We start from the raw sequence: 27,090 nt of genomic DNA, 5'->3' as shown, positions 1-27,090 counted from the left end.
ATTCTAATTCAGGACAGTCAATAACTTAAATAAAAGAGACATATAACTCTAGTATGGCCTTCTAGCAACCTAAACCTATACATCCCTTCCATTTCCTACTCTTTTTCCTCCCACCTGATCCCTTTATGCCTGTCTAGCCCTATAGTCTGGTTTCTTTCTTTGTTCTTGTCCTACTCTGGTCTAAATTCAATTTTGTACTTTGATATTGATGCCAAATTCATATCCTTTCTTCTTTTCAATACAATTCAAAAATATACTTCTTCCATGATGACCCAAAACGAGAAATGTTTTTCCTAAAGTCAAAAAGAAGTGAATAAAATACTTAGAAAGAATGAAAAGAAAATGACACTGTACATGCTTCAGTTTGTTCTATGCTTCTGCTTGGTCTGCAATCCTTTCTCTATTCTATAACTTCTAACTTTTCTTTTTTATTTTTTTTCTTACAAATTTTTTATTATATGAACTAACAAAATGTCTTCTTTTCCTCAGTATTCCCAAGAACAAGAAGTTGGACAGGGCTGCTGGACAAATCCAATCACAACAGGATGATGAATAACTGAATTCTTAAGAGACCAGTAAGTTGAAATGTGGCAGCTTACGAGGGTTAAGCAAGATATAAACCTAGTGAGATCCTGAGACAGCTTAGTAACTCTCAGAACTTGGAAAACAAGCTAATCTCACAATTTCCTTAATCCAATCCTTCTTGGATTATATTCCTCATACAGGCCAATTAGTGAAATAACTGTGCTTGACTGGAGAACAGGTGAGGTCTCATCAGTGGAGGTGATTGCTACTTTCCTCTCACTTTCACTGGTTAATAACATGATAGAGCAGAGGCAATGGGTGTACAATCATTTCTGTTCCCAGGAAAGTCAGAGGCTCCACAGCATGGCAACAGCTTTGCAGATGCCCACATCATGATAGTTGAAATGGCAGAGTCCTGAAAAGGTCACGGCTGAGAGCATCAACAGACTTGCATTGGCTCCTTTTACCAACTTGTCTTCATGAACATAGTCAGTAATAACCTGTCCAAAACCCCAGTAACTATGGAGGGTAAGGACTGCAGCCAGTGAGTAGTCTACCACAGAACTCGGGTACAGATAGGCAGCTGGGAGCAGGCCCACCAGCTAGACACCGATGGCTCTCTCACTAGCCCAGTGCACAGATGCAGCCTTAGAGTTAGAGCTGCGGCTGGCAGATAGGTGGATGTGCCATCCTCCAGGGACAGGCCGGTCTGGCAGACACGCTGAGACGAAGGCGGGTCTGACCACGTGGGCACCCAGGAGTACAGCTAGTGTTCCCCCCCGCCCCCGCCACAGCTTAGAACGTTCAGGCGCCTCAGCGCCACAGCCACCACCAGCTCCATATCTGCCTAAAGAGCTCAAGGTCACTTGCTGACCCCGACGTCTAACTTTTCAAGTAAAATTAACAAATACTGAGCACCTAATATGCTTTACTGCTTGGACTAACCTTTATAATCTCCTGAATTTTCAAGAAGATCACTAGTAGTCGAGTTTTAACAGTTCTCATTAACTCATCAGGTGGCATGCCCATCAATTATTGTCCCAGTTCCAAGTACTGGAAGGAGACCAACCCAGAGATGTACTATCATACACTACATGATATTAAGTAGAGTAACAGGAACCACTTAAGCTTAAGGTTGTATTTCTATTCTTGTACATGACAAACAGTTGGAAATAAACTTATACGGTAGAGCCTCATCTACAATTACAACTTACTCTGTATCTTTCCATTTCTTACCATAAAACAAAGCAAAATGAGTGTCAATGTGACTCATAAATACTACGTAATAATGAAGTATTCATACTCACCCCTTCATCACAGAACCTCACCTTTCTCAGTGCTTGAAAATATGGAGATGATTTTATTCCTAGGCTTTCTTTCCTCTGGAACAGATGGCAAAGGTTTCAAACTATGGTTAGCTGACAAAGGGTCTTTGCCTCCAGTGCTAAAAATGGTACTGCTCATACGGACAGGAGGCGCTGGTGGCTTGTCTTCCAGTTCTCCGTTATCAGACATGATTCAGAATGATTATACAAAAACCTGAAATAAAACAAAAATACACAAATACTGTCAGGAAGGAAAACCTTTGAGAAACAAGGAGATTTCTTTCCAGTAAGGAATATAATTTTTATTTTAAAATTAATATACTTCTCTTAAGGAAAGGCTACTAATTTATTAGAAATATACTTTCCACAGAAAATCTCAGAGTTGGAAAGAGCATCAGAAATCATCCAGTTCAACCCATATATGAAAAAAAAAATTCCTTTCTTCAACTGACCTGACACATGACCAACCTATGTTTGAAGATCTCTACTGAGGAGAAACTCAAGCCATTATGCTTTTGAATAGCTCAAATTATTGGGGATGGTTTTTTTACATTAGGCTCAAATATATAAACCCCATCTATTGCTTCTAATTCTGCCCTCTAGGGGGTCAAGCAGGACAATTCTTACCCTTCTTCTAGATGGTACCACTTTAAATGTTTGAAAACTGTTTTGTCTCTCATGCTCCTCCTCCCAAATGTTTTTTCTTTTCCAGGGTGAACGTACTAAGTTGCTTTAAGGAGGTAGCTGGATGGTATAATGGATAGAGTGCTGAACTTTATGTCAGGAAACCCGAGTTCAAATCCTACCTCGGACACTTATTAGCTGTGTGTCCCTGAACAAGTCACTTACCTCTCAGCCTCAGTTCCCTAATCGCAAAATAGGGATAATTAATAGCACTTTTCTTATAAGCTTATTGTGAAGATTAGGCAAGATAATATTTGTAAAGCACTTTGCAAAACTTAAAAGCACTATATAAATGTTAGCTATTACTAATAATAATCAAATAATCCTTATACAGCACAAGCTCAAGACCTTTCAAGGCATACTGACTGCCCATTTCTCTAAGTATTTTTCTTAAAATAACATCAGGATCAAAAAAAATCTCAACAAAAACTTTCAAGGTCTTAGGAGATTAATGTTAATGGAAACTGGTTCTGTGACATTCCTATTCTTTGATACATTAGCACAACAAAAATCTGTTGTAAAGGAAGCCCCAAACTTAAAAATGAATTGTTCTAAAGGTCAGCCATAAATCAACGAACCAACGAGCATTTAGCATTTAGGTATCAATTATGTACCAGGCACTGTGCTAGGGCTAGAAGATAAAAATAAACAGTCCCTGTCTTTAAGGAGCTTATTTTCTATCCAGGAAAATAAGTAAACATAAGTATGTGGGGGGTATTGGGAAAGGTCTCATGAAGGCTAAAATGAGCTTTGAAGGTGGAGTTAGAGAGAGAGAGAGTTCATTCCCAACACCGTAGCAAACAGTGTGTAGTACAAATGGTGATTAATGTCCCGGTAAGTTTACAAGGGCCTATTTAATCCACACTGTGCATTAAATATCATATATGGGAGGGGGAGCCCAAGATATAATATCTGTCAATACTAGAAAAAATAACACAATTATAAAACTGAGTTAAGGAAATATTTTTCACTTAGACTGGTATTTGAGGAAATCTAAGCTTAGAGGAAAAAGAAACGAATGGAAACTTCTGCACAAATTCCTAAAAGGATTTCTAAGAATATTTAGGGGCTTTAGAGGCAGTTAAGTGATATACCTGCCTAGTGCTGGACTTGGAGTCAGGAAAACCTGACTATGAATCCTATCTCAAAAACTTACTAGTTAAGTGACTGTGCAAGTCAACTTAACCTCTATTTGCCTTAGTTTCCTCATCTGTACAATAACAGTAATAGTAGTACCTATTCCCCAGGGTTGCTGTGAGGATAAAATTAAATATTTGCAAATCACCTTGCAAATCTTGAAGTACCATATAAATGCTATCTATCAGCATTACTATTATTGGTAACACTAGTTCATTCTGAACCCGTGACTTCACTGGTATATGAATTCCCTATAAAGAAACACTTTCTACCAATGCAACCATTTACAACTTAAGTCTTCAAGAGTTGCTTAGCATGCTGCGATGTTGAGTGATTTGTCCAAAGTTACACAGCCAGTCAGTATGTGACAGAGGTGGATGCTACCCAGCTCTTCCAGACTCAGATTGGCTCCCCTTTGCCACATGACCCTTTCTAGCAGTCTAACTGCACTCTGAAACTTGGAACTTGATTCTTTTTTCCTTTTTTCTGTTTCTTTAAAAATTCTTATTATAAACTTAAAAATAAATGCTATGTTCTTTTACTTGAAACTCTAATTCTCCACCAATCAATAAAAAAAAAATTCACAAAGCATCTACTAGGTATGTTCAAGGCTGATACATAGATGAAAAAATACACATTTCTTGCCCACTGAAGTTTAAATTCTACCAGACAAATTAAATGTACATTGATATATAATACAAAATAAATACAAGTTAATTTGGGGTGAGAGAGTAGTAGGAGATGGAGGAGAAAACAAAGGAGATGGGCAGATCACATATCAATCAATAAACATTTATTAAGTACCTCTATGCCAGGCAACATGCTAGGTGCTGGGGATACAAATACAAAAAATGAAATCATCTAAAAAGCTTACATTCTAACAAGAGAGACAAGCACATTTATAAGCATATACAGACTATATGGCAGCTAGGTGGTACAGCAGATAGAATGCCAGGCCTGAGGTCAGAAGACTCAAGTTCAAATCCAGCCTCAGACATTTACAAGCTGTATGACCTAGGGCAAGTAACTTAACCCTGTTTGCTTCACTTTCCTCATCTGTAAAATAAGCTGGAGAAGGAAATGGCAAATCACTCCTGCATCTCTGCCAAGAAAACCCCAAATGGAGTCACAAAGATTCAGACATGACTGAAACAACTTAATGATGAGAGGAAGAGAGCGAGAGGGAAAGAATTCAAAGTCATTAAATACAAGGGAGGGAGGGCCTGTAGTAGTTGAGGAGATCAGGAAATGCTTCATGGAGAAGGTGGTACCTGAACTCCAAGAAAGGGATGGATTCTATAAGACACAGGTGAGGAGGAAGTGAATTCCAGGCATGAGGGACAGTCAGGGTAAAGGACGGAGATGGCATGTCTACTTTGAGGAAAAGAAAGCCAGTTTGAGTGAGTCACAGACTGTACAACAAGAAGTAATGTGAAATGAAGGTGGAAGCTCTTTAAAAGTTAAACAGAGGACTTTATATTTGACTCTAGAAGGATGAAGACGCCACTGGGGAGTGATACAATCAGATGTGCACTTAAGGAAAATTCCTTTTGCAGCAGCTGTCAAATGAACTGAATGGGGAGAGACTTGAAGCAGGGAGACCAACTGGAAGGTTGTTGAAAAAATTTAGGCAAGGGTATGGTAGTGGATCAAATAAATTAACTCATGTAAAGAGTTTTGCAAACTTAGAGCTATAGTAGTATTATTATTATTATTAATATTTGTGGAGAGAAAGGGTCTGATGAGAGAGATGCTAAAGAAGAAATCGCAAGACTGTTCCAATTTTCCCTCATGCTCTCCAACATTTATCATTTTTCTTTTCTGGCATATTAGCCAACCTGAGAGGCCAGAGGTGGTACCCCAGAGTTGTTTTAATCTGCATTTCTCTAATCAAAAGTGATTTAAAGCACTTCTACATGTCTATAGATAGCTCTGATTTCCTCATATGGAAACTGCCTGTTCATATCCTTTGACCATTCATCAAATGGGCATTGGCTTGTATTCTTATAAATTTGACTCAGTTGTCTATATATTTGAGAAATGAGGCCTTTATTAGTGACACGTGCTGTAAAAATTGTTTCCCAGCTTTCTGCTTCCCTTCTAATCTTGGTTGCATTGGTTTTATTTGTGCAAAAGCTTTTAAATTTAATACAGTCAAAATTATCTATTTTACATTTTGTAATGCTCTCTATCTCTTATTTGGTCATGAATTCTTCCCTTCTCCATAGTTGAGTTCTTGTCCCACAGGCTGGCGTCTTTGGGTTTACCAAACACTAGGTTACTATGGTCATTTACTTACTGTGTCTTGTGCAACTAATCTATTCTGCTGATCCACCACTCTATTTCTTAGCCAGTAAGTCTATAACCTTTTACATGACTTCTACTGACAGTATCAAATGATATTATGAGCTTGATAAATGTCAAGCAAGATCTTTATGATGTTCCTTGCACTTACCCTGCATCTCAACCAGACACATATAATAAAACAAACAATATGTGTGGATCTTAAATTTTCTCTTACCTAATTATCACAAGATCCTTTTTAGTAAGTTGTTTAAAATTTAAAATAACAGCAAAGTAGTGCCTCCATTTCAAATCCTTTCACTTTCAGCCACTTTTCAGTGAAAAACAAGTGGGTGAAACAAAAAAGCCTGCCCAAAACACACTGTACTCTTCTAATAAGCCCATTGTTCAACAGTGACAAGACTCAAATACAAACAATTGCCTGACTGTTTAGTGGAGGAGGCTGGGGATAGTTAAATATCCAATAGCAGTGGGAAAAAAGTAGTGGTAATGAGAACCAGTCAGTTCAAACTAGTGGAAATTATACTGTTGTGCTGAATTTACTATAAATCACTAGTAGCAAATAAAGCATTACAAATATAATTTGAATACTATGGATATATGCTAATTAAAAAGTAAATCACCTAAGAGTCTACAAGTCTTGGTTAAACCCTTTATTGACAATGTTAACAAATGGTATGATGGAAATTAAGTTTAGAGTTAGTCAAAGGATGACCTAGGCTCAAATCCTGGCTGGAACACTGACTAGTCATGTGGCCTTGGACAGGTCATAGAACCTCTCTGAACCTGAGGGACCTCTTCTGTAAAATAAGGAGGCTGAACGAAATGACCCTTCCAGCTCCAAATTTAATATCCTTTGATCGCTAATAAAAATGACCCCGCCTTTTACAGAACCTTAATACTCAAGGGACTAAATACAGTAATACCCCATATATAGAGTGACCAAACATCAAGTTCTAAGGCCAGAACTAAAAGGGGAAGGGGAAAATGCCTCAGGAAAGATTAAAGTAGCAAAGAAAACCTGAAAATGGTACTTTAAAATGTGAATGATCAACCAGAAGAAAAGACTAATCTCATTGAAAATCTCTCCCTTCAAGGCTGAACCTGGATGGCACCTCCTTCCTGAAGCCAAAACTGACCCTCTCTACTTCCCTCTTTTCACCCCTCTGCTAAGTGACCTCTCTCCTTGTGCAAATTTCTCACAGTACACCACCTTTGCACTTATCACTCTCTCCTCCACAGAATCTCAATTACTTGTGTACATGTCATTTCCTTTTCCTGTTTCATGACATCAAGATGTCCTACAGATCAGTGCTATGAAGACATCTTGGCACCAGGCTTCCTTGTAGTCACTACAGACCAAGAGCAAGATAAGCTACAATACAGTACAATATGTTAGCCTGAAAGTATACAAGCAGCAGAACAGAGTTGTAAGAAGACATCCAGTTTCACTGACTCCAAATTTTCTCTAAAGACATTCAAGAAGCATAAGACATTATTCATAAAAGCAAAATGGAAATCAGTTCATAACTTACTTCAAACAGAAAAATGCTGACATACATAGTACTAATCTATTCATGCTATGAGATATCAAGGCTCAAAAAGACCACTTGTCCACTTCTTTGTTGATGCTGCATCAATTAGAATCTACAGTTAATTAAAGGATCTAGAACATGTCTAGTACCAACAATTCTCAGATCTGAGGAAAAATCATTTGTTTTCCAATCCAAAAATAACTGAAAAGCAAAAATTGTTATACACAAATACACGTGTATAAGACACTTGTACTTTCTAAGCAATGATTGTGGTATTTTAAAGTTAAGATGTAGCCCCAAAAAAGCTAGATACATCCAAATCAGAATTTAATTACCTTGAAAGTACGCAGTTTCATTCTTTGATTTATGTTCCCTGTACCTGGGACACATAGTAATCACTTAACAAATGCTTGCTGATAAGTCAGTAAACCATGATGCTGCAGAGAACTTAACATGGCTCTTCTGAAAATTAATTTCTAAACACAGTCTCTCTGCTGACCAATTTATTAATGCTGATGAAACTGTTCAAATCTCGATTCTCAGACTCAAAAGGGACTTCAAAACTGATCTACTCCAATTTGTACATGCACAGAAATACTTAAAAGAGGGCCATCTGATCTATGCTTTAAGACTTCTAGTGATGGGAACCCATTATACTTTAAGACAGGACTGTCAGGAAATTATTCAATACTTTCATCCAAAATTGCCTTCTAAGGCCCCCTTTAGGTACCAAATTCCATGAAATATGTAAAGAGAATAAAATTTTGTGGTAACATCATAACCAGAGTAGGCTTTTTGTTTTTTGTTTTTTCTTCTGAAGAAACAATCAGAGGAGAAAATAGAGTATAATGTTTTTTGGTTGTAAAATATGTCAATGCTTAAAGTGATCTGTGATCTCATCTATTTGGAAATTCTTTTCAACAATGCAGACCACAACACATCCATCCTGTCAGACTCTTCCATGGCCTCCAATAAGTTCACCGAAGGGGATCCACCCAATGTGCTAGGGGGCCTCCTTCTTCAATTACTTTGGACGCTGGGAGGGGGCCAAAGGAGCAATCTGGGTAGATAACGTGTGAAGATATATTCCAAACTCTATGCAAAGACGAGAGAGAGAGAGAGAGAGAGAGAGAGAGAGAGAGAGAGAGAGAGAGAGAGAGAGGGAGAGGGAGAGAGAGAGAGAGGGAGAGAGAGAGAGAGAGAGAGAGAGAGATGGAATGTTATATAAGGAATTCTAGCTCTAAATTTATGATCCTAAGGGTTTCTAAAGGAAAAGCTGCCTTAAAAGAAATCTAGATGGCCCAGCAATTCAATTTAATGAGCTTTTACACAATTTTAAACACATAGCGTACAAAAGGAACATGCTCAATCATTAAATGTCGAAGACAGAAGCAGCCTGAAAGACTGTATGGACCAGGGGTGGGAAACCTGTGGCCTTCTGGGTCCTTGGGTGAAGCCTTTTGACTGAGTCCAAGTTTTACAAAACAAATCCTTTTAGTAAGGGGATTTGTTCTATGAAGTTTGGATTCAGTCAAAGGGCTGCACTTGAGGACCTAAAGGGCCACATGTGACCCCAAGGCCACAGATTTCCCACCCCTGGACTATAGACCCTTTGGCCCACCTATTCTGCTGCATGAGCATCAGAGTCAAAACAGCCTCAGCCCCTTCAGCCCCATCCAGATCTTTCCTAAAGACCTTAGAATTGCCTAATTTTATATCCGACCTAGAGCTCAATGGTACCTCCTCCAAGGTGGAGCAGATATGATATCAGGCTCAGGCCATGCCTAACTCCCTCGACTAAGGGTCAGGGAAGACCAACCCTTCAAATCCTGTTCTAGCCTTTTTAGTCGGCCTCTCTCAAAACTCTGCTTCCACTCTCCACCTGAAGGCAGCATGTCCTTCCCCTGCCAGAGATGTTTCTGATCATGAGTATGTGCTGAATAAACCTGTTTGTTTAACCTGTTTCCTGCCTCAGCAGTGCTAGCTGCTTCCTAAGTGCTTCAGGGAATTCCCCTTAACCTACTGCCCCCCTGGCATAGTGTCAGGTGGCCTCCCCCTTCCCACCCCCAACCCTCAAAAGCAGAGCCAGCAGGGGGTGGGACAGAGAGAATACAAATCCCATACTACACAGATGTGTAAAATGAGGCTCAAAAAGGGGATGAGCACTGTCCAAAATTACGAAGCTAAACAGCAGAGCCAGAACCCAAATCGCAAATTCATAAAGTAAAAATAACTATAGGATCTTGGAAAGTTCTCCTAAAAAAAGATATTTTTATTAAACCATGCTGAAAGTATGTTCCGAGCACAATGAGCCGAAGAAAAATAAAAGACAAAGGCCTTGTCTTCAAGGAACGTAAAATTTTGAGTTAATAAAGTAGCTACATGCATTCAAAATATTCTTAATATTTGGGAAGTCTTTCCAGGTTACTCCTACCTTGACAAATTCCCCTGTATTCTGTGCCCAGTAACTCTGCGGTTGATTGTAGTTCGACTTTTTTTTTTTTTTTAAAGTTTTTCCACACTCTTATAAGAGTCTAAATTCCTTGAGGGCAAGGGACCTGTTTTCTGTTTCTTTTATATTCTCTCATTATACAGTATATTCTAGAAGCCTGTTTCCTAGTTTGGATTTGGAAGGGGCCTAAGAAATCATCAGTGCCTTATATATTTTGGATACTTAATGTTTGCTAAATTAAATTAAAGCAATTAGGAGATCAAGGAATAGTTTATCTGTCAGATCTATGGAGAATGGAAGAACTTATGACCAAACAAAAGATAGAGAACATTATGATATACAAAATGGATAACTTTGATTACATTAAATTAAAAAGGTTTTACACAAACAAAGCCAATGCTGCCAAGATTAGAAGGGAAGCAGAAAGTTGGGAAACAATTTTTATAGCCAGGGTCTCCGATAAAGGCCTCATTTCTAAAATATATAGAGAACTGAGTCAAATTCATAAGAATACAAGTCATTCCCCAATTGATAAATGGTCAAAGGATATGAACAGGCAGTTTTCAGATGAAGAAATTAAAGCTATCTATAGTCATGAAAAAATGCTCTAAATCACTACTGATTAGAGAAATGCAAGTCAAAACGACTCTGAGGTACCACATCACACCTATCAGACTCGTTAACATGACAAAACAGGAGAATGATAAATATTGGAGAAGAAGTGGGGAAAATTGGAACATTGTTGATGGAGCTGTGAACTGATCCAACCATTCTGGAGAACAACTTGAAACTATGACCAAAGGGCTATAAAATTATGTATACCCTTTGATCCAATAATACCACTACTAGGTCTATATCCCAAAGAGATCATAAAAAAATGGAAAAGGACCCACATGTACAAAAATATTTATAGCAGCTCTTTCTGTGGTGGCAAACAATTAGAAATTGAAGGGATGGCCATCAACTGGGGAATGGCTGAACAAGTTGTGGTGTATGAATGTAATGGAGTACTGTTGTGCTATAAAAAAGAAACGAGCAGGCTGACTTCAGAATAACCTGAAAAGATATTATGGACTGATGCTGAGTGAAGTGAGCAAAATCAAGAGAACCCAGTACACAGTAAAAGCCACGTTGTGTGATGACTAACGTTGATAGACTTAGCCCTTCTCAGCAATGCAAGGATCTAAGACATCTCCAAAGGTCTGAAGATGGAAAATGCTATCCACACCCAGAGAAAAAACTATGGAGTTTGAATGTATATCAAAGAATAGTATTTGCTATTTTTTCTTCTTTTTTATCTTCTGTTTTGTTTCTTCTTTCTTGTGGTTCCTCCTATTGGTTCTAATTCTTCTTTACAACATGACTAAAGTGAAAATACGTTTAATAGTAATGTATATGTAGAGTCTATATCAGATGGCACACAGTCTTGGGGAGGGAGGTAGAAAGAGAGGGGGAGAAAATTTAAAACTCAAAAACTTATGGAGGGGCAGCTAGGTATTGCAGTTGATAGAGCTCTGGTCTTGTAGTCAGGAGGATCTGAGTTCAAATCTGGCCTCAGATACTTGACACTTACTAGCTGTGTGACTCTGGGCAAGTCACTTAACCTCACCAAAAAAAAAAAAAAAGAGTTTATGGAAGTGAAGTGAATGTTGAAAACTAAAAATAAATTAATTTTAAAAAAAGAGAGGAAAGAGGCCAAAGGCTTGCAGACTACTCAGAAATTTCATGCCTACAGAACATGAATACTTTTTCAAGAAGAGTCAGAAGGTGCTAAACATGGCAAATCAAGTCACAAAGCACTTACTAAAGACCTATGTTGTGTCAGGCACTGTGCTAAGTGCTAGTGCTAAGCATGCACCAAACACTGTCACACACAAAAAAAACCTGTCAATATCTTAACAGAAAATGGCTAGTTACCAATGCATAAGTAATTTTTAAAATCAGCTATGTATAGGTATATCATGGATTAGTTTGACAAAGTTAAAATCAGAACCAAATTAGAAGGACAAAAATAAGAAGGCAAGAAATTTTAGTAACACAACCTGACCTATTTAAAAAAAGTTACTTATAGAAAAAATGAATTGAAACGGATTTTTAAAAAAGGAAATCAAAATGGAATCACTGTTTCTTATATAAGTTTAACTAATAAAAGCAATCACTAAAAGAAGGCTTAGAGTCCCAAGAAGCATCTCGAACTACAAACATTATCAATCTAAGAGATGTGGAAGTCATTTTAATCAATCAACAAACATTTATTACATGCCAACTTTGTACATGAAACAAGTCCTACTCTTAAGTATGTAAATTCATTTATAAAATACTAAGGATGAGAATAGGAATGTTATGAACAATATTGCTTCAGATAAGCAGTGGAGGAAAAAATGAATATGTAGAAAGCTTGGTGTGACACAATTAAGCCAGACAGATCACCCCAAGAACATTTAAAGATGACAGAAAAAAGGCAATAAATATGCCTCAAATGAAACACATGGCAGCATTTCTAAAAACAAACTAATTTAATCATCGATGATAGAACCACAAAACTTGGATTACAATGCTATACATGGAAATGGAAATGGCACAAAAGAAGACAAAGAATGGAGGAGAAGTTCAAATAGACTAAATACACATAAAAGCAATTCATGCTAGGGGGACCATTTTAAAAGCAGTGAGGGACTTATTCTCAAGATACCGTGTATGAAAGAGATGAGATACAATAATTAGAAAGTGACGAAAAACTTTATTACAGGGGAAAAAAGTCAATTATGAGGACAGAAATACTAACCCATAGGCCTATGTTCTCATCTCTACAAAATATTTTAAAGAATAATCTACACATATATCAAGAGAACCTTGATGAAAATATTAGCAGTAAAAGGAAGGTTTCTACATGTGCTTCTTTATAGCAGATCAAATTTTTTAGCCACATTACTGAATTAAAAAGTTGGAGAATACAAGATTAGTTTGTTGACTACAAAAAAAATTCACTCAGGAGCAAAAGGCAGCTTTAAAAGCTCTCTTTAAAGAAGTTGCTGAAGTCATACAAAATTACTTGTTACCTACAACAGAAACAGAAATCTGGGTCGCGTGACCAAAAAATAAAGGATTAGCTATTTTCTTCACTGCTTTCTTTTCACCTTTCAATCCTCTACACAATAGGAATTATGTTTAAGAAATAAAGCAATTTCCACGGACTCCATGATCTAGGGCACCAAAAACCCAAACAAGGTAAAAATTTCATGAACTAACAGCAGAGAAGGCCAGTGATCCTCACCCTAACTCAGCATCTCCTCTCTCCCACTGCCCAGCACACTCCCTCAGCAGCCCTGCATAACTGACCTACTACCCTCTTGTAACAGACACCCTGGCCCCTCCCCACCTCCACCCAGTGCCTAGGGAGATCCAAAAGGTTGAAATTTGCTCAGTCTGCAATAGCATGCTGCAAAAGAGCTTGGTCCCAGAGCCAAGGAACAGAGAGCACATGGCAGGACACGTGTGTCTGCACTTGTAAAAGTGCTGAGGTCTACACCGTGACCTTCCCCTAACTTCTCAGGGCTCTGTGCTCAGGCTGTGAGATCAGCACAGAAGGGCTCTGAGAAACTGAGAAACAGAGAGAACAGGGCAGGATAAATATATTTGCGTGGCACTGTGGCAGTATGGCACTCCACAGCTTCCAACTTTCCCCTCCAAACAACTTTATAACAATTCCTCAAAACAAATTTTGAAGTGGCAGAGCCAACAAAAGGTCAGAGGGAGACATTTTTCTCACCTAAGATAACTTCAGAAGTCCAGAGGAGAGGTCTGTAACACTGGGGTAGGTGAGGGATCCCGAGAATGGCAGAAGCACCTATGATGGGCCTTGAAGGCAGCTGTGATGGCAACAGCAGCAGCAGCTTTGGAAAGCTCTCAGTTCAGAGAAGATAAGAGGATCAGACAACTGATCAGAAAGAGATTACACAGTGCTAACTGGAAACTCTCCTGCCCATAAGCAGTTCTGGGGTCACAGTTCCAGGGTGGAGAGAAGCAGTTGTAGTTGGTTACAAGGGAGCAGGGGCATTGGTTACAGTTCAAAGGCAAAGAGAAACATTAGTACTTGTAGCTGCAGGAGGGCAAGGTCCCCTTTTTGGGTAGACTAGAGGGAGCCAAAAAAGCAGTGACCATATCTACCCCAGAAGAACACCACCCTAGAAGCACCAAAAACTTATAGACCTCCAGAACTAGCTCCAAAAACATCAGCAAGGAAAACCTGAAGTTTGTCACAGTACTTCCCCACTTCCAAGTGAGCAGAACCTAACTTTAAAATAAAATTCGAAGTCAAGAAATATGCTGAAGAAAATGAGCAAACAACCACAACAACAAAGAACTTTACCATAAAAAGTTACTACAGAGGCAAAGAAGACCAAGCCATGAACTTAGACAAGGCCAACAATGTGAAAACAGGTACAAGCAAAGCCTCAAAGAAAAATGCTAACTAGACCCAAGGCCAGAAAGAATTTCTGGAAGAGTTCAAAAAAAATAAAAGTGGTAGAGGAAAAATTGAGGAAAGAAACGTCCTTTTCTTTTCATTCTCTTCTAAATTCTCTGTACTCTGGCTTCTGACATCATCATTTGATTGAAGACTCTCTCTCAATTTATTAATCATCTCTTAATAATGCCAAAACTTATGGCCTTTTCCCAATCCCCATCCTTCTTGACCTTCTCTGTAGCTTCTGACACTGTCAATTATTCCCTTCTCCTTGATACTTGATACTCTCTTTTCTAAGCTTTCAAGGGACTGTTCTTTCTTGGTTCTCCCATCTAAGTTCTCATTTCTATTTATCCAGCCCTAACAAACCTTTTTCGTGAACTCCAATCTTATATCTCCAACTAGCTATTACACATCTGGAATTGGATGTCCCATAGAGACCTTAACATATCTACAATAGAATTAATGATCTTTCCTTCAAAATCTTTCTTTCTTCTAAACTTCTCATTACTTTTGAGGGTATCACCATCCTTCTCAGGCACACAACCTAAATGTCATCCTTGAATCCTCCTTCTCATTCACTCTATACACCCAATCTGTTGCCAAATCTCGTCCATTCTACCTTTAAAACATTTTCTGTATATAGCCCATTCTCTCTAACACTGTTTCTACCCCGGTACGAGTACCCATCATATCATACATAGACTACTGCAATAGCCTTCTAGTTGGTCTCTCCACCTTAAGTATCTCCCCATTGTAGTCCATCCTATACTTAGCTGTCAAAGTAACCTTAAAGTACAGATCTGCCCAAGTCAACCCTGCCCCAGATTCAACACACTTCAGGGGCTCCATTATCACCACTAGGATTAAATACAAAAGCAGTTAATCACTTGGCTCCTTTCTATTTTTCCAGTCATCTTTCCCTTTACTTTCCTCCATGTATTCTATGATCTAGCCACACTAGTCTTCTTGTTAATTCTCTAACATGACACTCCCTCTCCCTCTTCCTGACTCCATGACTTTTCATTGGCTACCCCATATCACCTCCCTCCTCATCTCTTACCTCCTGGCTTCCTTCAAGACACAGCTCAAATCCTACTTTCTTCAAGAGGCTGTTCCCAGTTCTGCTACTGCCACCCAATGCCCTCCCTTTAAGATTACTTCCAGTTTATACGGTATATATCGTGTGTATCCATTGCTATCCATTTGCATGTTGTCTTTCCCATCTGAATGTGTCCTCCTTGAGGGCAGGGACTGCCTTTGCCTTTCTTTGTATACCCACACAGTACATACTCTTAGCACAAAGTGTTTAAAAAATGCTCATAGACTTAAGGTGATGGGTAATAACTAACACCAATCAATATTTTGCCAGTAACACAAAGATCCACAATTTAAATGATGTGGAGAAATCCAGTGCCAATCACAACCATTCTTCTAAAAAATTCAAAATTCTGTGGTCAACCTATTTTTTTCCCCCATTTCCTCATTGTATTCCTAGCAGCTAACAAAAGCCCAGGACATGAACAAATATGGAAGGATCTGTGGTTTCCTTCCAGTGAGGTTATTCCCTCCATCAAGGAATCTAAGACTCAATAAGAAAAAACATTAAGGAGTTGCCTGAGATATTTAAGTGACTTGCTAAGGGGTCCTGTAGTTAATAAGCTTCAGAGGTACAGGTAGGACTTGAACCCAAGTCTTTCTGACTGCAAGGGCAAAACCCTATCCACAGCAATATCCTGCTTCCACATGTGGCAGGCCTTTAATAAATGTTTATTAAAGTGAACTGAATGAAGCTCTCATGCGTCACCAGAACAGCTTCCATAAGTACAAATTCCAGTAAACATTAGGATGAGCCACTGCCAAACAGGGATATTTCAGTCCTTAATTTTACATGTGTATTTGCCCATAATGAAACTACTTTTCTCTTTTTAAAAAACTGTTAAAACTTTATATTTAAATGATGGTCTGAAATAACACACTGTAGAAGAGATACAAGTCCCTTTAAGAACTATTCCTGATACTTGGGAAATTTTAACCACAGACTATGGGGCAAGTTATAAAGCTTGCTGTCTGCTAAAGAATCAGTTATATTCAGATTGAAATTTAAACCAAATCCTATTTATAAAATTAAAGAGGGAGGAGGAGGAGGAGGAGGTGTGAAGAGGGACAAACTTAAGGACTTTTTCCAAAAGGGTAAACCAAAAGTGAAACTTCTAACTGAAAATGTTTCATATGGATTCATGCTTCTGACAAAGATCTAATGAGTGTAATTTCTTTCTTCCTGTTTCTGCTGTTCAGAGGAATTTTAGGGGTGACAATGAGAGTGGCACAGGAGAAAAGAGGCTGTTTTTTCCGCTGAAATCCTGCAGGTCTTCCCCTGTCACCTGAAAATAGCCACAGCTGTAAAGGAAGTTTCACAGAAAGAGATTTTTTAAAAGTGAAGCCATGAGAGTAGATGGGAGAAGGACCTAAAGGGTTTCTTTCATAAAGTAGGCAGTAAGAGGGATTAAAAAGCTTCTCAGTATGCCTAGGGTAGATCAAATTGGAACAACTGTCCCAAAACCCTTGCTGTGGACTGGCAAGAATGCCAGTTTGATTGTAGCGTGGGAAAGTGAGTAATGTGTAATAACCTACAAAAGCAGACTGGAGCCAGCACGTGAAGAACTTTAAATGCCAAAGAGTCTATATTTGATACTAGAGGTAAGAGTTTGAGTGAAGAGGGTGGGGAGAAAATGAGCATCTATTAAGTACTTACTGTGTATCAGGAGAGCAATTTAGAAACGTTACCTCATTTGATCCTCACAATAACCCTATGAGGTAGTGCTATTACTATTCCCAATTTACAGATGAGGAAATCTGCTCAGGGTCACGAAGCTAGGAAGCATCTGAGGCTGGATCTGAACTGAGTTCTTCCTGACTCCAGGTCTAGCATGCTATCCCTGTGCTCCCTAGGTTGGGGGAGATAGAAGGGGGAAGAATGAGATCAGACTTGCACTTTAGGAAAATGATTGGCTACTATATAAAAGACAGATTGGAATCAGGAGAGATTTGAGCTCAGAAAACCATTAAGGAGGCCCTAGGCAAGAGGTGATGAGGGCCTGCACTAGGGAGGGGCCTATGAGAGAAGCTACGTGAGGATACGGCAAACGCTTACACAGGAATTGCTTGTGAGTGAGAGTGGAGGATGACCCTGAAGTTACTAAACTGGTTGATTTATAGGATGGTGGTGCCCCTCAGCAGAAATAGGAATGTCTGAAAGATGGTAGGTTTGAGGAGGAAAATAACATATATATCCTTAACTATTCATACGGTTCCACCTAAAATGAAAGGTGTTACACAAAGCCCTTATTCAGTAGTCACTGCCCCAGTCCAACTCTCTAAAGATAACGGTAGCAGTCACAGGGGATGGCTGTACTGGGGAGAAGTGAGGGAATTTTCCCACTGGTACTTGGGCAGTGGGCGCCTGGGTCAGATTAAATTATAATTACTCTGAGAGATAAATTATCAGGACATTGCCCTGGGTCAGGCCCAACTCTTACTATGCACTATTAAATAAATTTTTTTAAAATATTCTCATCCTTTTGAATTTTCTATTTTTGTCTAAGTTTTATAATGTACAATGTATATTAATTAATAATACATGTATTTAACTGGGGTAAAAAACATATATTGGAGATGGATGCTCAAACCTTTTTGATACTCAATCCAGAATTTTTCATCCATTTAGTTTTTCCTGTATAAGAGGCCTTTCTTTTTAAAGAAATCATGAACTCAATGAGGAAGTGCTATAATATTATGTGGTTTGATGCAATCAGCATAAAAGTATCCTCAAACAGAAGCACTTGTAAGACTTCAGTCTGTATTATATGAGATCCCACTTCCAAATTTACACTGTAAAGATAAATCTTATTGTCTTTGGGCTCACAATGAAACCAACTCTATTTGCTTTTCCAAAGAGAAACTATGACTTACTATTATATTTCACTGCAACTTTCTTTTGTCTGTCTTCTAATAGTATGTCAATTCACTAATTACTGCAAAAAGATCTCACACTGATAGAACCTAGAGGCTAAATTAATGTTTACAAATGGTCTAAATGCTGTATAATTCTTACCACCTTCTGATCTCCTTTTCTACCACATCACTAGAGAAATGGAAGGAAGTTGGAAGTTGCACAATATTGATGGCTATTTTTTAATTTTTTTTGTCTTCATGTATAGCAATGTCAAAAAAAAAAAAAAAAAACACCATCTTACGTGCAACCTACAGGTGAACAAGCCTCTTCATAATTACACTGGTCCTCAGAAAGTAGACTACCACCAAGACCACATAAAATTCTTTCCAGAATAAAACCAGACAGAAATTATACTCAACTGGCATAGCCTTCAAAGAAATTCATTCAAAGGAAATACAAAAGTTAGCAATTTTGGTTATGGGATATTTAGCCATCTAATACTTTATTTCCATTCCATCTTATCTCTTTAACTTATGAACACATTACACATTTACAAAAAGATATAAGCTTACATTAGATATGCAAAAAAGAGTTTAAAGTGCAACCACTTATAAAACATGGAGAGGAGGCATGAAAACAATAAATAGTATGCACAAATAGTGCAAACAGAGTAATGGACATTCAGAATTGCTAATATAAAAGTAGGTTAAAAAAAAAAGCACACCACCAAGAGACAAAAACAGAATTTTATAATATCACATTGTCTTATTTTTTAAAGTCTTAGCTATGAAGAATTACTGATACTTTGGTATAGCTGAGTGAAAGGAAAAATACAGTAAAACTAAAGAAAACAGATTATATATTGCTGAAATTACATCACAGACCAACCAAAGTAAACAAAGTAAAAAGAAAAATATTGAGACAGGTGTGTGTGTGAGGTGGGGGAGAGGGGAGGGTAACATACAGATGGGAAATTAAGAAAACAAAAGGTTAAATGAGAAAACCAAGCTACATAACATATCTTAAAACACACTTTTCCCTAAACCATTCAGGTTTAAGATTCTTTCCCCTCAAAGTAATAAAAAAAAATGTCTGATAGATTGGGAGAGACTTTAATAATCCTCATCTTTTAACAATGAGGGGTTATTTGGGACAGTGGTGGGCTTTATTTTAAGTCAATAAATGTTTGAGAGACTACTAAGACCTTTATTTTTTCAATTCACAATTAATAATTTAAATGTGGGTGGCAAATTTTTCTAATGTACACTTTCCCCGGAACTGTTACTATGCTCTAGTTTTTACACTAAATAGTTTTAATCCTACAACCAAACAGAATAGTTAAAATAAAAACCCCACAGCAGCTACTTACACAGGATAAAGATGTGATAGATGGTGGAGAGGGCAACCAGCATAAGACGAAAAGAGAAGTAGGGAATAGGAAAAATAATGAGGCAGGACCAACAAGAAAAAAACAAGAAATGCCCTCAAGTCACTTGAGCATAACCAATAAAGCTTGATCAAATATATCTTATCAGGCAACTCCACTGCCTTTCTGCAGGTCTCAACTTTGAGAATAGTAGTAGACTCACCTGTTATCTTCCCATTACCCAAAAAACATGTATGAAGAAAGAGGGGCCCAAGTGGTGATGCGGCCAAAGAATCAAAGAAAATCAGAATTGGGAGGAAAAAAGCCAAACAGATGATCACTGATGAACGTCCAAAGTACAATTCCAGCTGCACATGGAAGGGGAATGGAAGGAAGGGCAAACACCACACTACAACACTGTGCTGGGTTTTTCTTCAGGACAGAAACCATAGCAATCCATCAAGAAGAAAGAACAACCTCATGCAATAAATAAAAGAATAAGTTAATATGAAATGAGTAGTTGAGGTAGGTGTTACTGGAAATCGGAGAGAGAGAGAGCGTGTGTTCCCATGAGGGTTAAGGCAGCCAGAGCTTCAAAAAGGGTCAGACAAGCTTGAGCTGAGCCTGAAAGACACAAACAGACAAAGAAAGGCAAAGGCATGAGGAAAGAAAACACAGCAAGATGACAATACATTTTCGGGACAGTCGGTAGGTTCATTCTGGCTCCAGGAGTAGTAAAATAGAAAAGGAAGGTTGAGGTCAGACTCTGGAAGAGAATCAAACACTGGGTTAAGTAGGTTAGACTTTACACTATGACAATGAGAAGTCAGTAAAGGTATTTGAACAGGAGATGATATGAGCAGTGGTTTCTTAGGAAAACTAATCTCACAATGGGAAACAGAATAGATTGGAGGAGAGTGAGACTAAAAGCAAAGAGGTTAGAAGACTATTTAAATTAAATGGGTATGAAGTGAATTCCATCTGACTTTTGCGTGAACTAGTTAAATAGGAAGGTGGAGGTATCAGGAAAGGCATCATGGCGCTTAGGCTTTTAAAAGCATGAACGGGGGCAGCTAGGTGGCACTGGCCCTAGACTGGAAGACCCGAGTTCAAATGTGACCTCAGACACATAACACTTACTAGCTGTGTAACCCTGGGCAAGTCACTTAACCCCATAGCCTAGCCAAAAAAAAAAAAAAAAAAAAAAAAAAAAAAAAGCAAGAACAAAGCTTACGTGGGTTGTAGGAATCTGTTATGGAAATTCAGAAACTACTGTAAAAAAAGAAGTTGAATAACACCTATTACAGAAGGCACTGTTTTTTTAAAAAAATGCAGATAGTACAGGAAGGTATGGATGGAGTAGAACTATGAAATTAGGTGTCTTCACAAAATTGGGTGGGGGGGAGCCTGGATGTTTGGAGAACAAGATAGAATTAATGAACTACAGAGCTGGAAGGAGCTGTTTCTAGCCCATAACATACCTGAATAGGAAGCTCTTCTGTAATATTCCAATCAAACTATGCCTAAAAACTTCAGTGAAGGAAACCTCACTACTACCTCCAAAGATATTCCAACATCTCATTACATTTCTGGACCATTCTAATACAAAGTTAGAAGGGTTCTTCAAATTCAGAACAGTAAAGGGCTAATAGTAAGGTCAAGTTGGTAAAGAAGAAGCAGACTTCACCTGACTATTCAAACACAACAGAAGGAATAAAACACCTATTACACTGCATTGCATATAAACAAACAGGTGCTTAGTAATTTTTTTTGCTGAATAGATTACAAATGATTACTATGTTCACTTCTCCCCCTTCTTTTCAGAGGTGGGAGACTATGCTTATGGACCACAGCATATATTAAGACTTGATTGATATATTGGTTAGTTCTGCTGAACCATTTCTCCCTTCTAATGCTTTGTTATACAGGATTGCTCTCAGTGGGGGAAGGAAAGGGACATGTAAAATCAAAGTGATGTGTTAAAAAAAAAAGATACTAATAAAACTTTTAAAAGAAAAAGAAATATCTGTCAAAGAGATACTATGAAAAAATAGATTCACTAGGCACAGACAGACAAGTGGTTCACTAACTGCAACAAAGGATGTGGCTACACCACACCAATGTAATTTCCAACAAAAGCCAAAGGGATAAGGCAGGTTCAACTGGAGAACAGGCAAAAAAACACGCTTAACAATCAAACAATAATACCTGATGACAACACTCAAATCCAACTAAGCAGTGACTAAAGTAGCTAGATGACTTGAAAACTTCACAGTCTGGTAACTTAAACCAGAGTCTACATCATCTGAACTGACTGATTCTGACATTCTTTAAACATATCCCATTTCCCCAAATTCCATCACTTTTTAATAAGTTACTTGTGAACATATTGGACTTCAGGGGACCAGGGCTTAGACTGGGATACGCCCCAGGAAGAGGAGGAAGTGGGAGAGGCCAGAATTCAGGACTTGACCCTGAAAGGAAGAAAGTTCTAAACCCCCTTTTAATTCCTGCATAGGGAACAAAATGGAAATAGCAAGGTGCTAAGCCCACAATAAAGTTCTTCGTGGAGTTGAGAATGAGTATTTTAAGAAAATGTACTAGTATAAAAAAATGTTCAGGACACTTACTTTAAAAAGTTAAATCAAAGAATATCCAGAATGGTGACTATTTAATGCTCCAAAAACCACTTAAGTTTAAAGAAAAATACAGTACTATCAGAGAGTTGGCAGGAATTTCAGACTCCATAGCTTGAAGTTATATCATGGAAAGAATCACCCTGTCTTACAGATTTTTAACAAAAAAAAAATATTCCAATTACAAGTAAAGACAATTTTTAACATTTGTTTTTTAAAAATCTGAGTTCCAAATTCTCTCCCTTTCTCTTTCCCCTCCCCCACCCAATTGAGAAGGCAAACAATTTAATATAGGCTATATATGTGCAGTCATGCAAAACATATTTCCATATATCATATATAATATTTCCATATTGTGAAAGAGAACAGACCAAAAAAAAATAATTAAATAAAATAGTATGCTTCGATCTGCATTCAGACTCTTTCTCTGTAGTTGGATAGCATTTTTCATCATAAGTTCGACGGAATTGTCACAGACATTCTTATATGCCATAGCAACACTGCCAAATCTACAATAAAAGACTTCAATTACTGAAAATGAGTTTTTTTAAAGGATTTGTTGTGCTTTTTCTGCCTAAAATCCTGGGTCCACTTAGAAGATCCCAATAAGTGTCAAAAAGATACACCAAAAGGGCTTTTTGTTGAGAGGTTGAGAGGGAAGTGGGGCAGAGAAGTTAATGGAGGAGAGGTGAGATAATGGTGCAAAAAGAAAAAAGAAAAGCAGAGACAGTAAATGAAATATTTTTTAAATCCACAGAAGACAGAAATTCAGAGGGAGACAAAGATAAGCATCTTGTTATATACTTTAAAAAAAAAGCCAAGCTGCATGTAATTGATCCAATAAGATGCATGGTTTCACATGAAATCCTCTTTCTCTAATCTTCTTTGTATGTGGAAATGTTCTTGTTTGTTGATGTTTGTCAAATTTCAAAGTAAAAAAAAAAATTTAAAATTAAATAAGTACTGCCAACTAGTTACTTATTATTGTGATTTCCCATTTTCTACCGACAGCGGCACTACTCAAAACTGTCAAATGATTTTACTGTATTATTTTGAAAGTCATCAAATATTAAGACTTGGAGAAAGGTCTTTTAAGACATTTAAGCAGATTCTCTATGGATATTTCATGACAAAAATGTCAAAGTGGGGGTGAATTCCAATAAGCAGAGATCATGTCTTCATTAAAAACCCCACCTTCACCCAGGTGTTGCCCAATTTCACCTTTCTCAGAACCCTTTTTAGACAACTACCTTTCATACTCAACCCTGTGTGTTTATATTGTTTTTTACAGAATATGAAATTGCAAAGGCCCTCATCTCTTCTTGCCTAAACTATTATACTAGTCTCCTTGGTGATCTCCCCATAAACAAATCTAACCCATCTCCCTACTTACTTCTAGTCCTAATCCCTCCCTCTCCATACAGTGGTCAAAACTCAGGTAACTAAGACTTTCCTTCTGAAACATACAGTATGCTTGGGTCTTATTTTACATAAGCCTAACCACATTTCTCCCATGCCTCCAAAGCTTCAGAGGTTCCCTGCTGCCTCTCAGATAAAATACAAACTCCTCAGCCTAGCATTTGAAGTATTCTAGACTCTGGCTCCAAAATTATTGCATGTTACTCCCCTTCATATACTCTATACATTGTAGATAAGCTTGGACTACTAAACTATTGTCTAAATTCAGCATTCCATCTTCCTTTCTTGCACCTTCAAGTTGGCCATCTCCTGGCCTAAAATGTACACCGTTCTCACCTCCACCTCTTAGTATCCACTTTTTTCTAGAAGGTTTATTATTAGCTCAGGTTCCATCTCCTATATAATGCCTTTTCTCATTCCCCTAGTTGTTAGTGCCCTTTCCTGCTTCAAATCACTATGTATTTACTTCTCTGTATAGCAGATTCTTCAACACAGCCTCTTATGCAGTAGCATGGTTTCAAGTCCCTACAGCTATCTAAATTGCATATCTAATAACTTGTTCCTTGCTACTGAAAGACACAGACACAGTAAAGCTACACCTAGAACAATATTTACTCCTTTGCTAAAGAATCATTTAAAACAGCTAATAAGTTTGCACCTGGGCAAAAAAATAAAGAATTGTGACCATTGTTAGGGAGGGCAAGAACCTCTGAATGAAGATCACCTGATTTCTGAGTCAAACTACTCACCTTTTTATTAAACTGTACCTGACTGTAGAGAAAGATTTCAAAGAAGATTAAAGGTGTATGACCTGAACATTTTAATCTTCTTCATCTTATCCCACTGCACTGTTATCTCCACAGAAGAGCCCTTGATAATAATTTCTTTTGATCTCCTTCAGGATCTACTCCACTCCCCAACCTGCTCTTCCACTCCAACTCCACTCTACACAGAAACGGTCACACCCTTAATTCTGCCATCACCTACAACTGCTGCATGATGAAGAACTCACAAGTTCCTTTATCTGATCACAACTTACGATTTCATCCTCATCCTCCCCCCATCATTACCCCTGCTCTGCTTCCCTGTCCTTCCTTCCCAATCTCAACCCTTCAGCTGACCAGTTTAATTCTTCAGTATCTTGGATTCTTGAACCCCTTGCTTGCGCACTATTACCACTCACGCCCTGCCAAACCCCAACCCTGGATTACTCTTACCACTGCCTCTTCTCCTCCTTCTCACCTGCTGCTGAACAGAACTGGAAAAATTCACACAATTGTGCTGACTGGGTCCTCAATCTCAACTGGACCCTCAGAGCAGCAAGTCTATCCTTTTACTTATTATTCCTTTACGGATTCTCTCTCCCACACAGAAGCTATTCAAAACCTTCTCCATTCTCCTCCAGCCTCCTCACATCACACCCTTCTCACTCCCTATGAACACAGGTAGGCTTGCTTCCTAAGCTGAAAAGTTATAGGCTCCCTCTTCTGCCCTTCTCTACATTGAAAAAACCCTGACATGTGCCAAGCTGTCTCCTTTTGTTCCAATCTGTGATAAAAAGGTGACCATCCTTCTGTTCAACAAAGTCAAATCTTCTCCAAGGGCCCCTGACCCCATCTCTTCCTCCTGTTTTTCAGCATATTGGCTCTGCCTTTCAATATCTCCTGGTCTACTCCCTTCCCCGTTACCTATAAACATGCCTAGGCCTCAGTCATTCTTCAAAAAAAAAGAAAATCCACCAACCCTCTCTTAACCCTTCCATTCCTTCAAGCTATCACACTCCCTTTCATAGATAAATTGCTACATTGCAGGTCCTACTACTGGTTCCCCAATACATAGGATTAAAGTAAATAAACATTTAATACTTGTGCTTAAGCCTCTTAAAGTTTTAGAATACTGACTCTAAATAAAGCAAATAATGCATCATTGTTCCCTCATTCTAGGATCTTATCCCCTTGCCTTCAAACACATATAGATTTCTCCTCATCCTAAAAGAAAAACTTTAATTGATCCTTTGTCATCACTAGTTAAAAGTCCTAATTTAGAACATACTTCCTAGGAAAAAAAACTTTTTATCTTTATTGCCTTCACTACATCTCTCCCTCATTCACTTCATAATCCTTAGAAACCTGATTTCCAATATCACCCCTCAACTTAACCCTTTCTCTCCAAAGTTACCAATGACCTCTTAACTGAGGAACTAATAGCCTTTTCTTAATCCTCATCCTTCTTGATCTCCCTGTATACCATCTGCTGACTACTCTCTTCCAGATATTCTCTCTTTTCCAGGCTTTCATGACACCATGTTCTTTTGGTTCTCCTTCCTCCGGAGTCTCCTTTGGTGGATCACCAGCCATCTCAGGCATTTTGTGAAAGTGGTATACTTCAAAGTCTCCAATCTGGGTTCTCTTCTCTCAACCTTTTTTTAGTGACCTCATCAGGTCCCATGGTTTTAAATATCACTCTATGTAGATGGCTACCAAATCTAAATATTCAGCCTCATGTCTCTCCTGTATCATTGTTTTTAATGTTTAGAAATGGATATTTTATAGACATCTCAAACTCAACACATCCAAAAGCAGAACTGGTCAGTTTTCCCCACAAACTCACTCCTCTTCCAAAATTCTTATTTCTGTTAAAAGCACAAACAAGCTTCTACTCACACAGGTTGGCCAACCACAGTGTGTCATCCTTAACTCTGCACTTTCACTCACTCAATCAGTGTTTAATCTTGTCCTTTCTACCTCCATAACTTATCTCACATCCAACCCCTCGTCTCCACTCACAAAGCCACCACCCTCTGGCTTTCACCACCACTGAACTGGACTACTGCAACAGTATTTCCTAAAAAGCTCAACTCTCTCACCATTCCAGTCCATCCTTCACATAGATGCCAAAGTGATTTTTCTCAAGCATATATCTATGTCACTTGCATACTCAAAGGGTTGTGCTTCCCTTTGGCACTTAATGCCCTTCACAACCTGACCCCAAGTTACCTTTTCCAGACTCATTCCACATGACTCTCCTCCACACACATACACTGTAATCTAACCAAATCTAGCTTTTTTACTGTTCCATCATACAGGATATTCTACCTGACATCTCTGCACCTTAGCCCTCACTAGTCATTGCCCAGCCTTTTGCACTCTCCTCACCTCTGCCTCCTAGAATCGCTAGTTTCCATCAAGGCTTGGCTCAAGTTAGCTTCTCTAGGAAGCCATTCCTATTTTCCCTAGGGCTAGTGCCTTTCGTGGAGTTAAGAAGACTTGAGTTCAAATTAAGCCTCA

General features: G+C 38.3%; 1 protein-coding gene and 1 pseudogene across 1 annotated transcript in view; both read right to left on the bottom strand.

Moving 5' to 3' along the window:
- Nucleotides 1-27,090, bottom strand: part of PAK2 (p21 (RAC1) activated kinase 2) — an 88,426-nt gene that overhangs the window by 50,003 nt on the left and 11,333 nt on the right. Inside the window, exon 2 of the mRNA XM_027845166.1 lies at nt 1,854-2,064. Coding sequence (XP_027700967.1) covers nt 1,854-2,040 — 187 coding nt within the window. The 5' untranslated portion in view covers nt 2,041-2,064. The remainder of the gene's footprint in view (nt 1-1,853; nt 2,065-27,090) is intronic.
- On the bottom strand, nt 873-1,366 carry LOC114030352 (annotated as a pseudogene).

Source organism: Vombatus ursinus, unplaced genomic scaffold, assembly GCF_900497805.2.
Source record: "Vombatus ursinus unplaced genomic scaffold, bare-nosed wombat genome assembly UNPS02014959.1, whole genome shotgun sequence".
Lineage (NCBI taxonomy): Eukaryota > Metazoa > Chordata > Mammalia > Diprotodontia > Vombatidae > Vombatus > Vombatus ursinus.
Note: the sequence above shows the minus strand (reverse complement) of the source record. Positions and strands in the feature narration are given on the sequence as shown.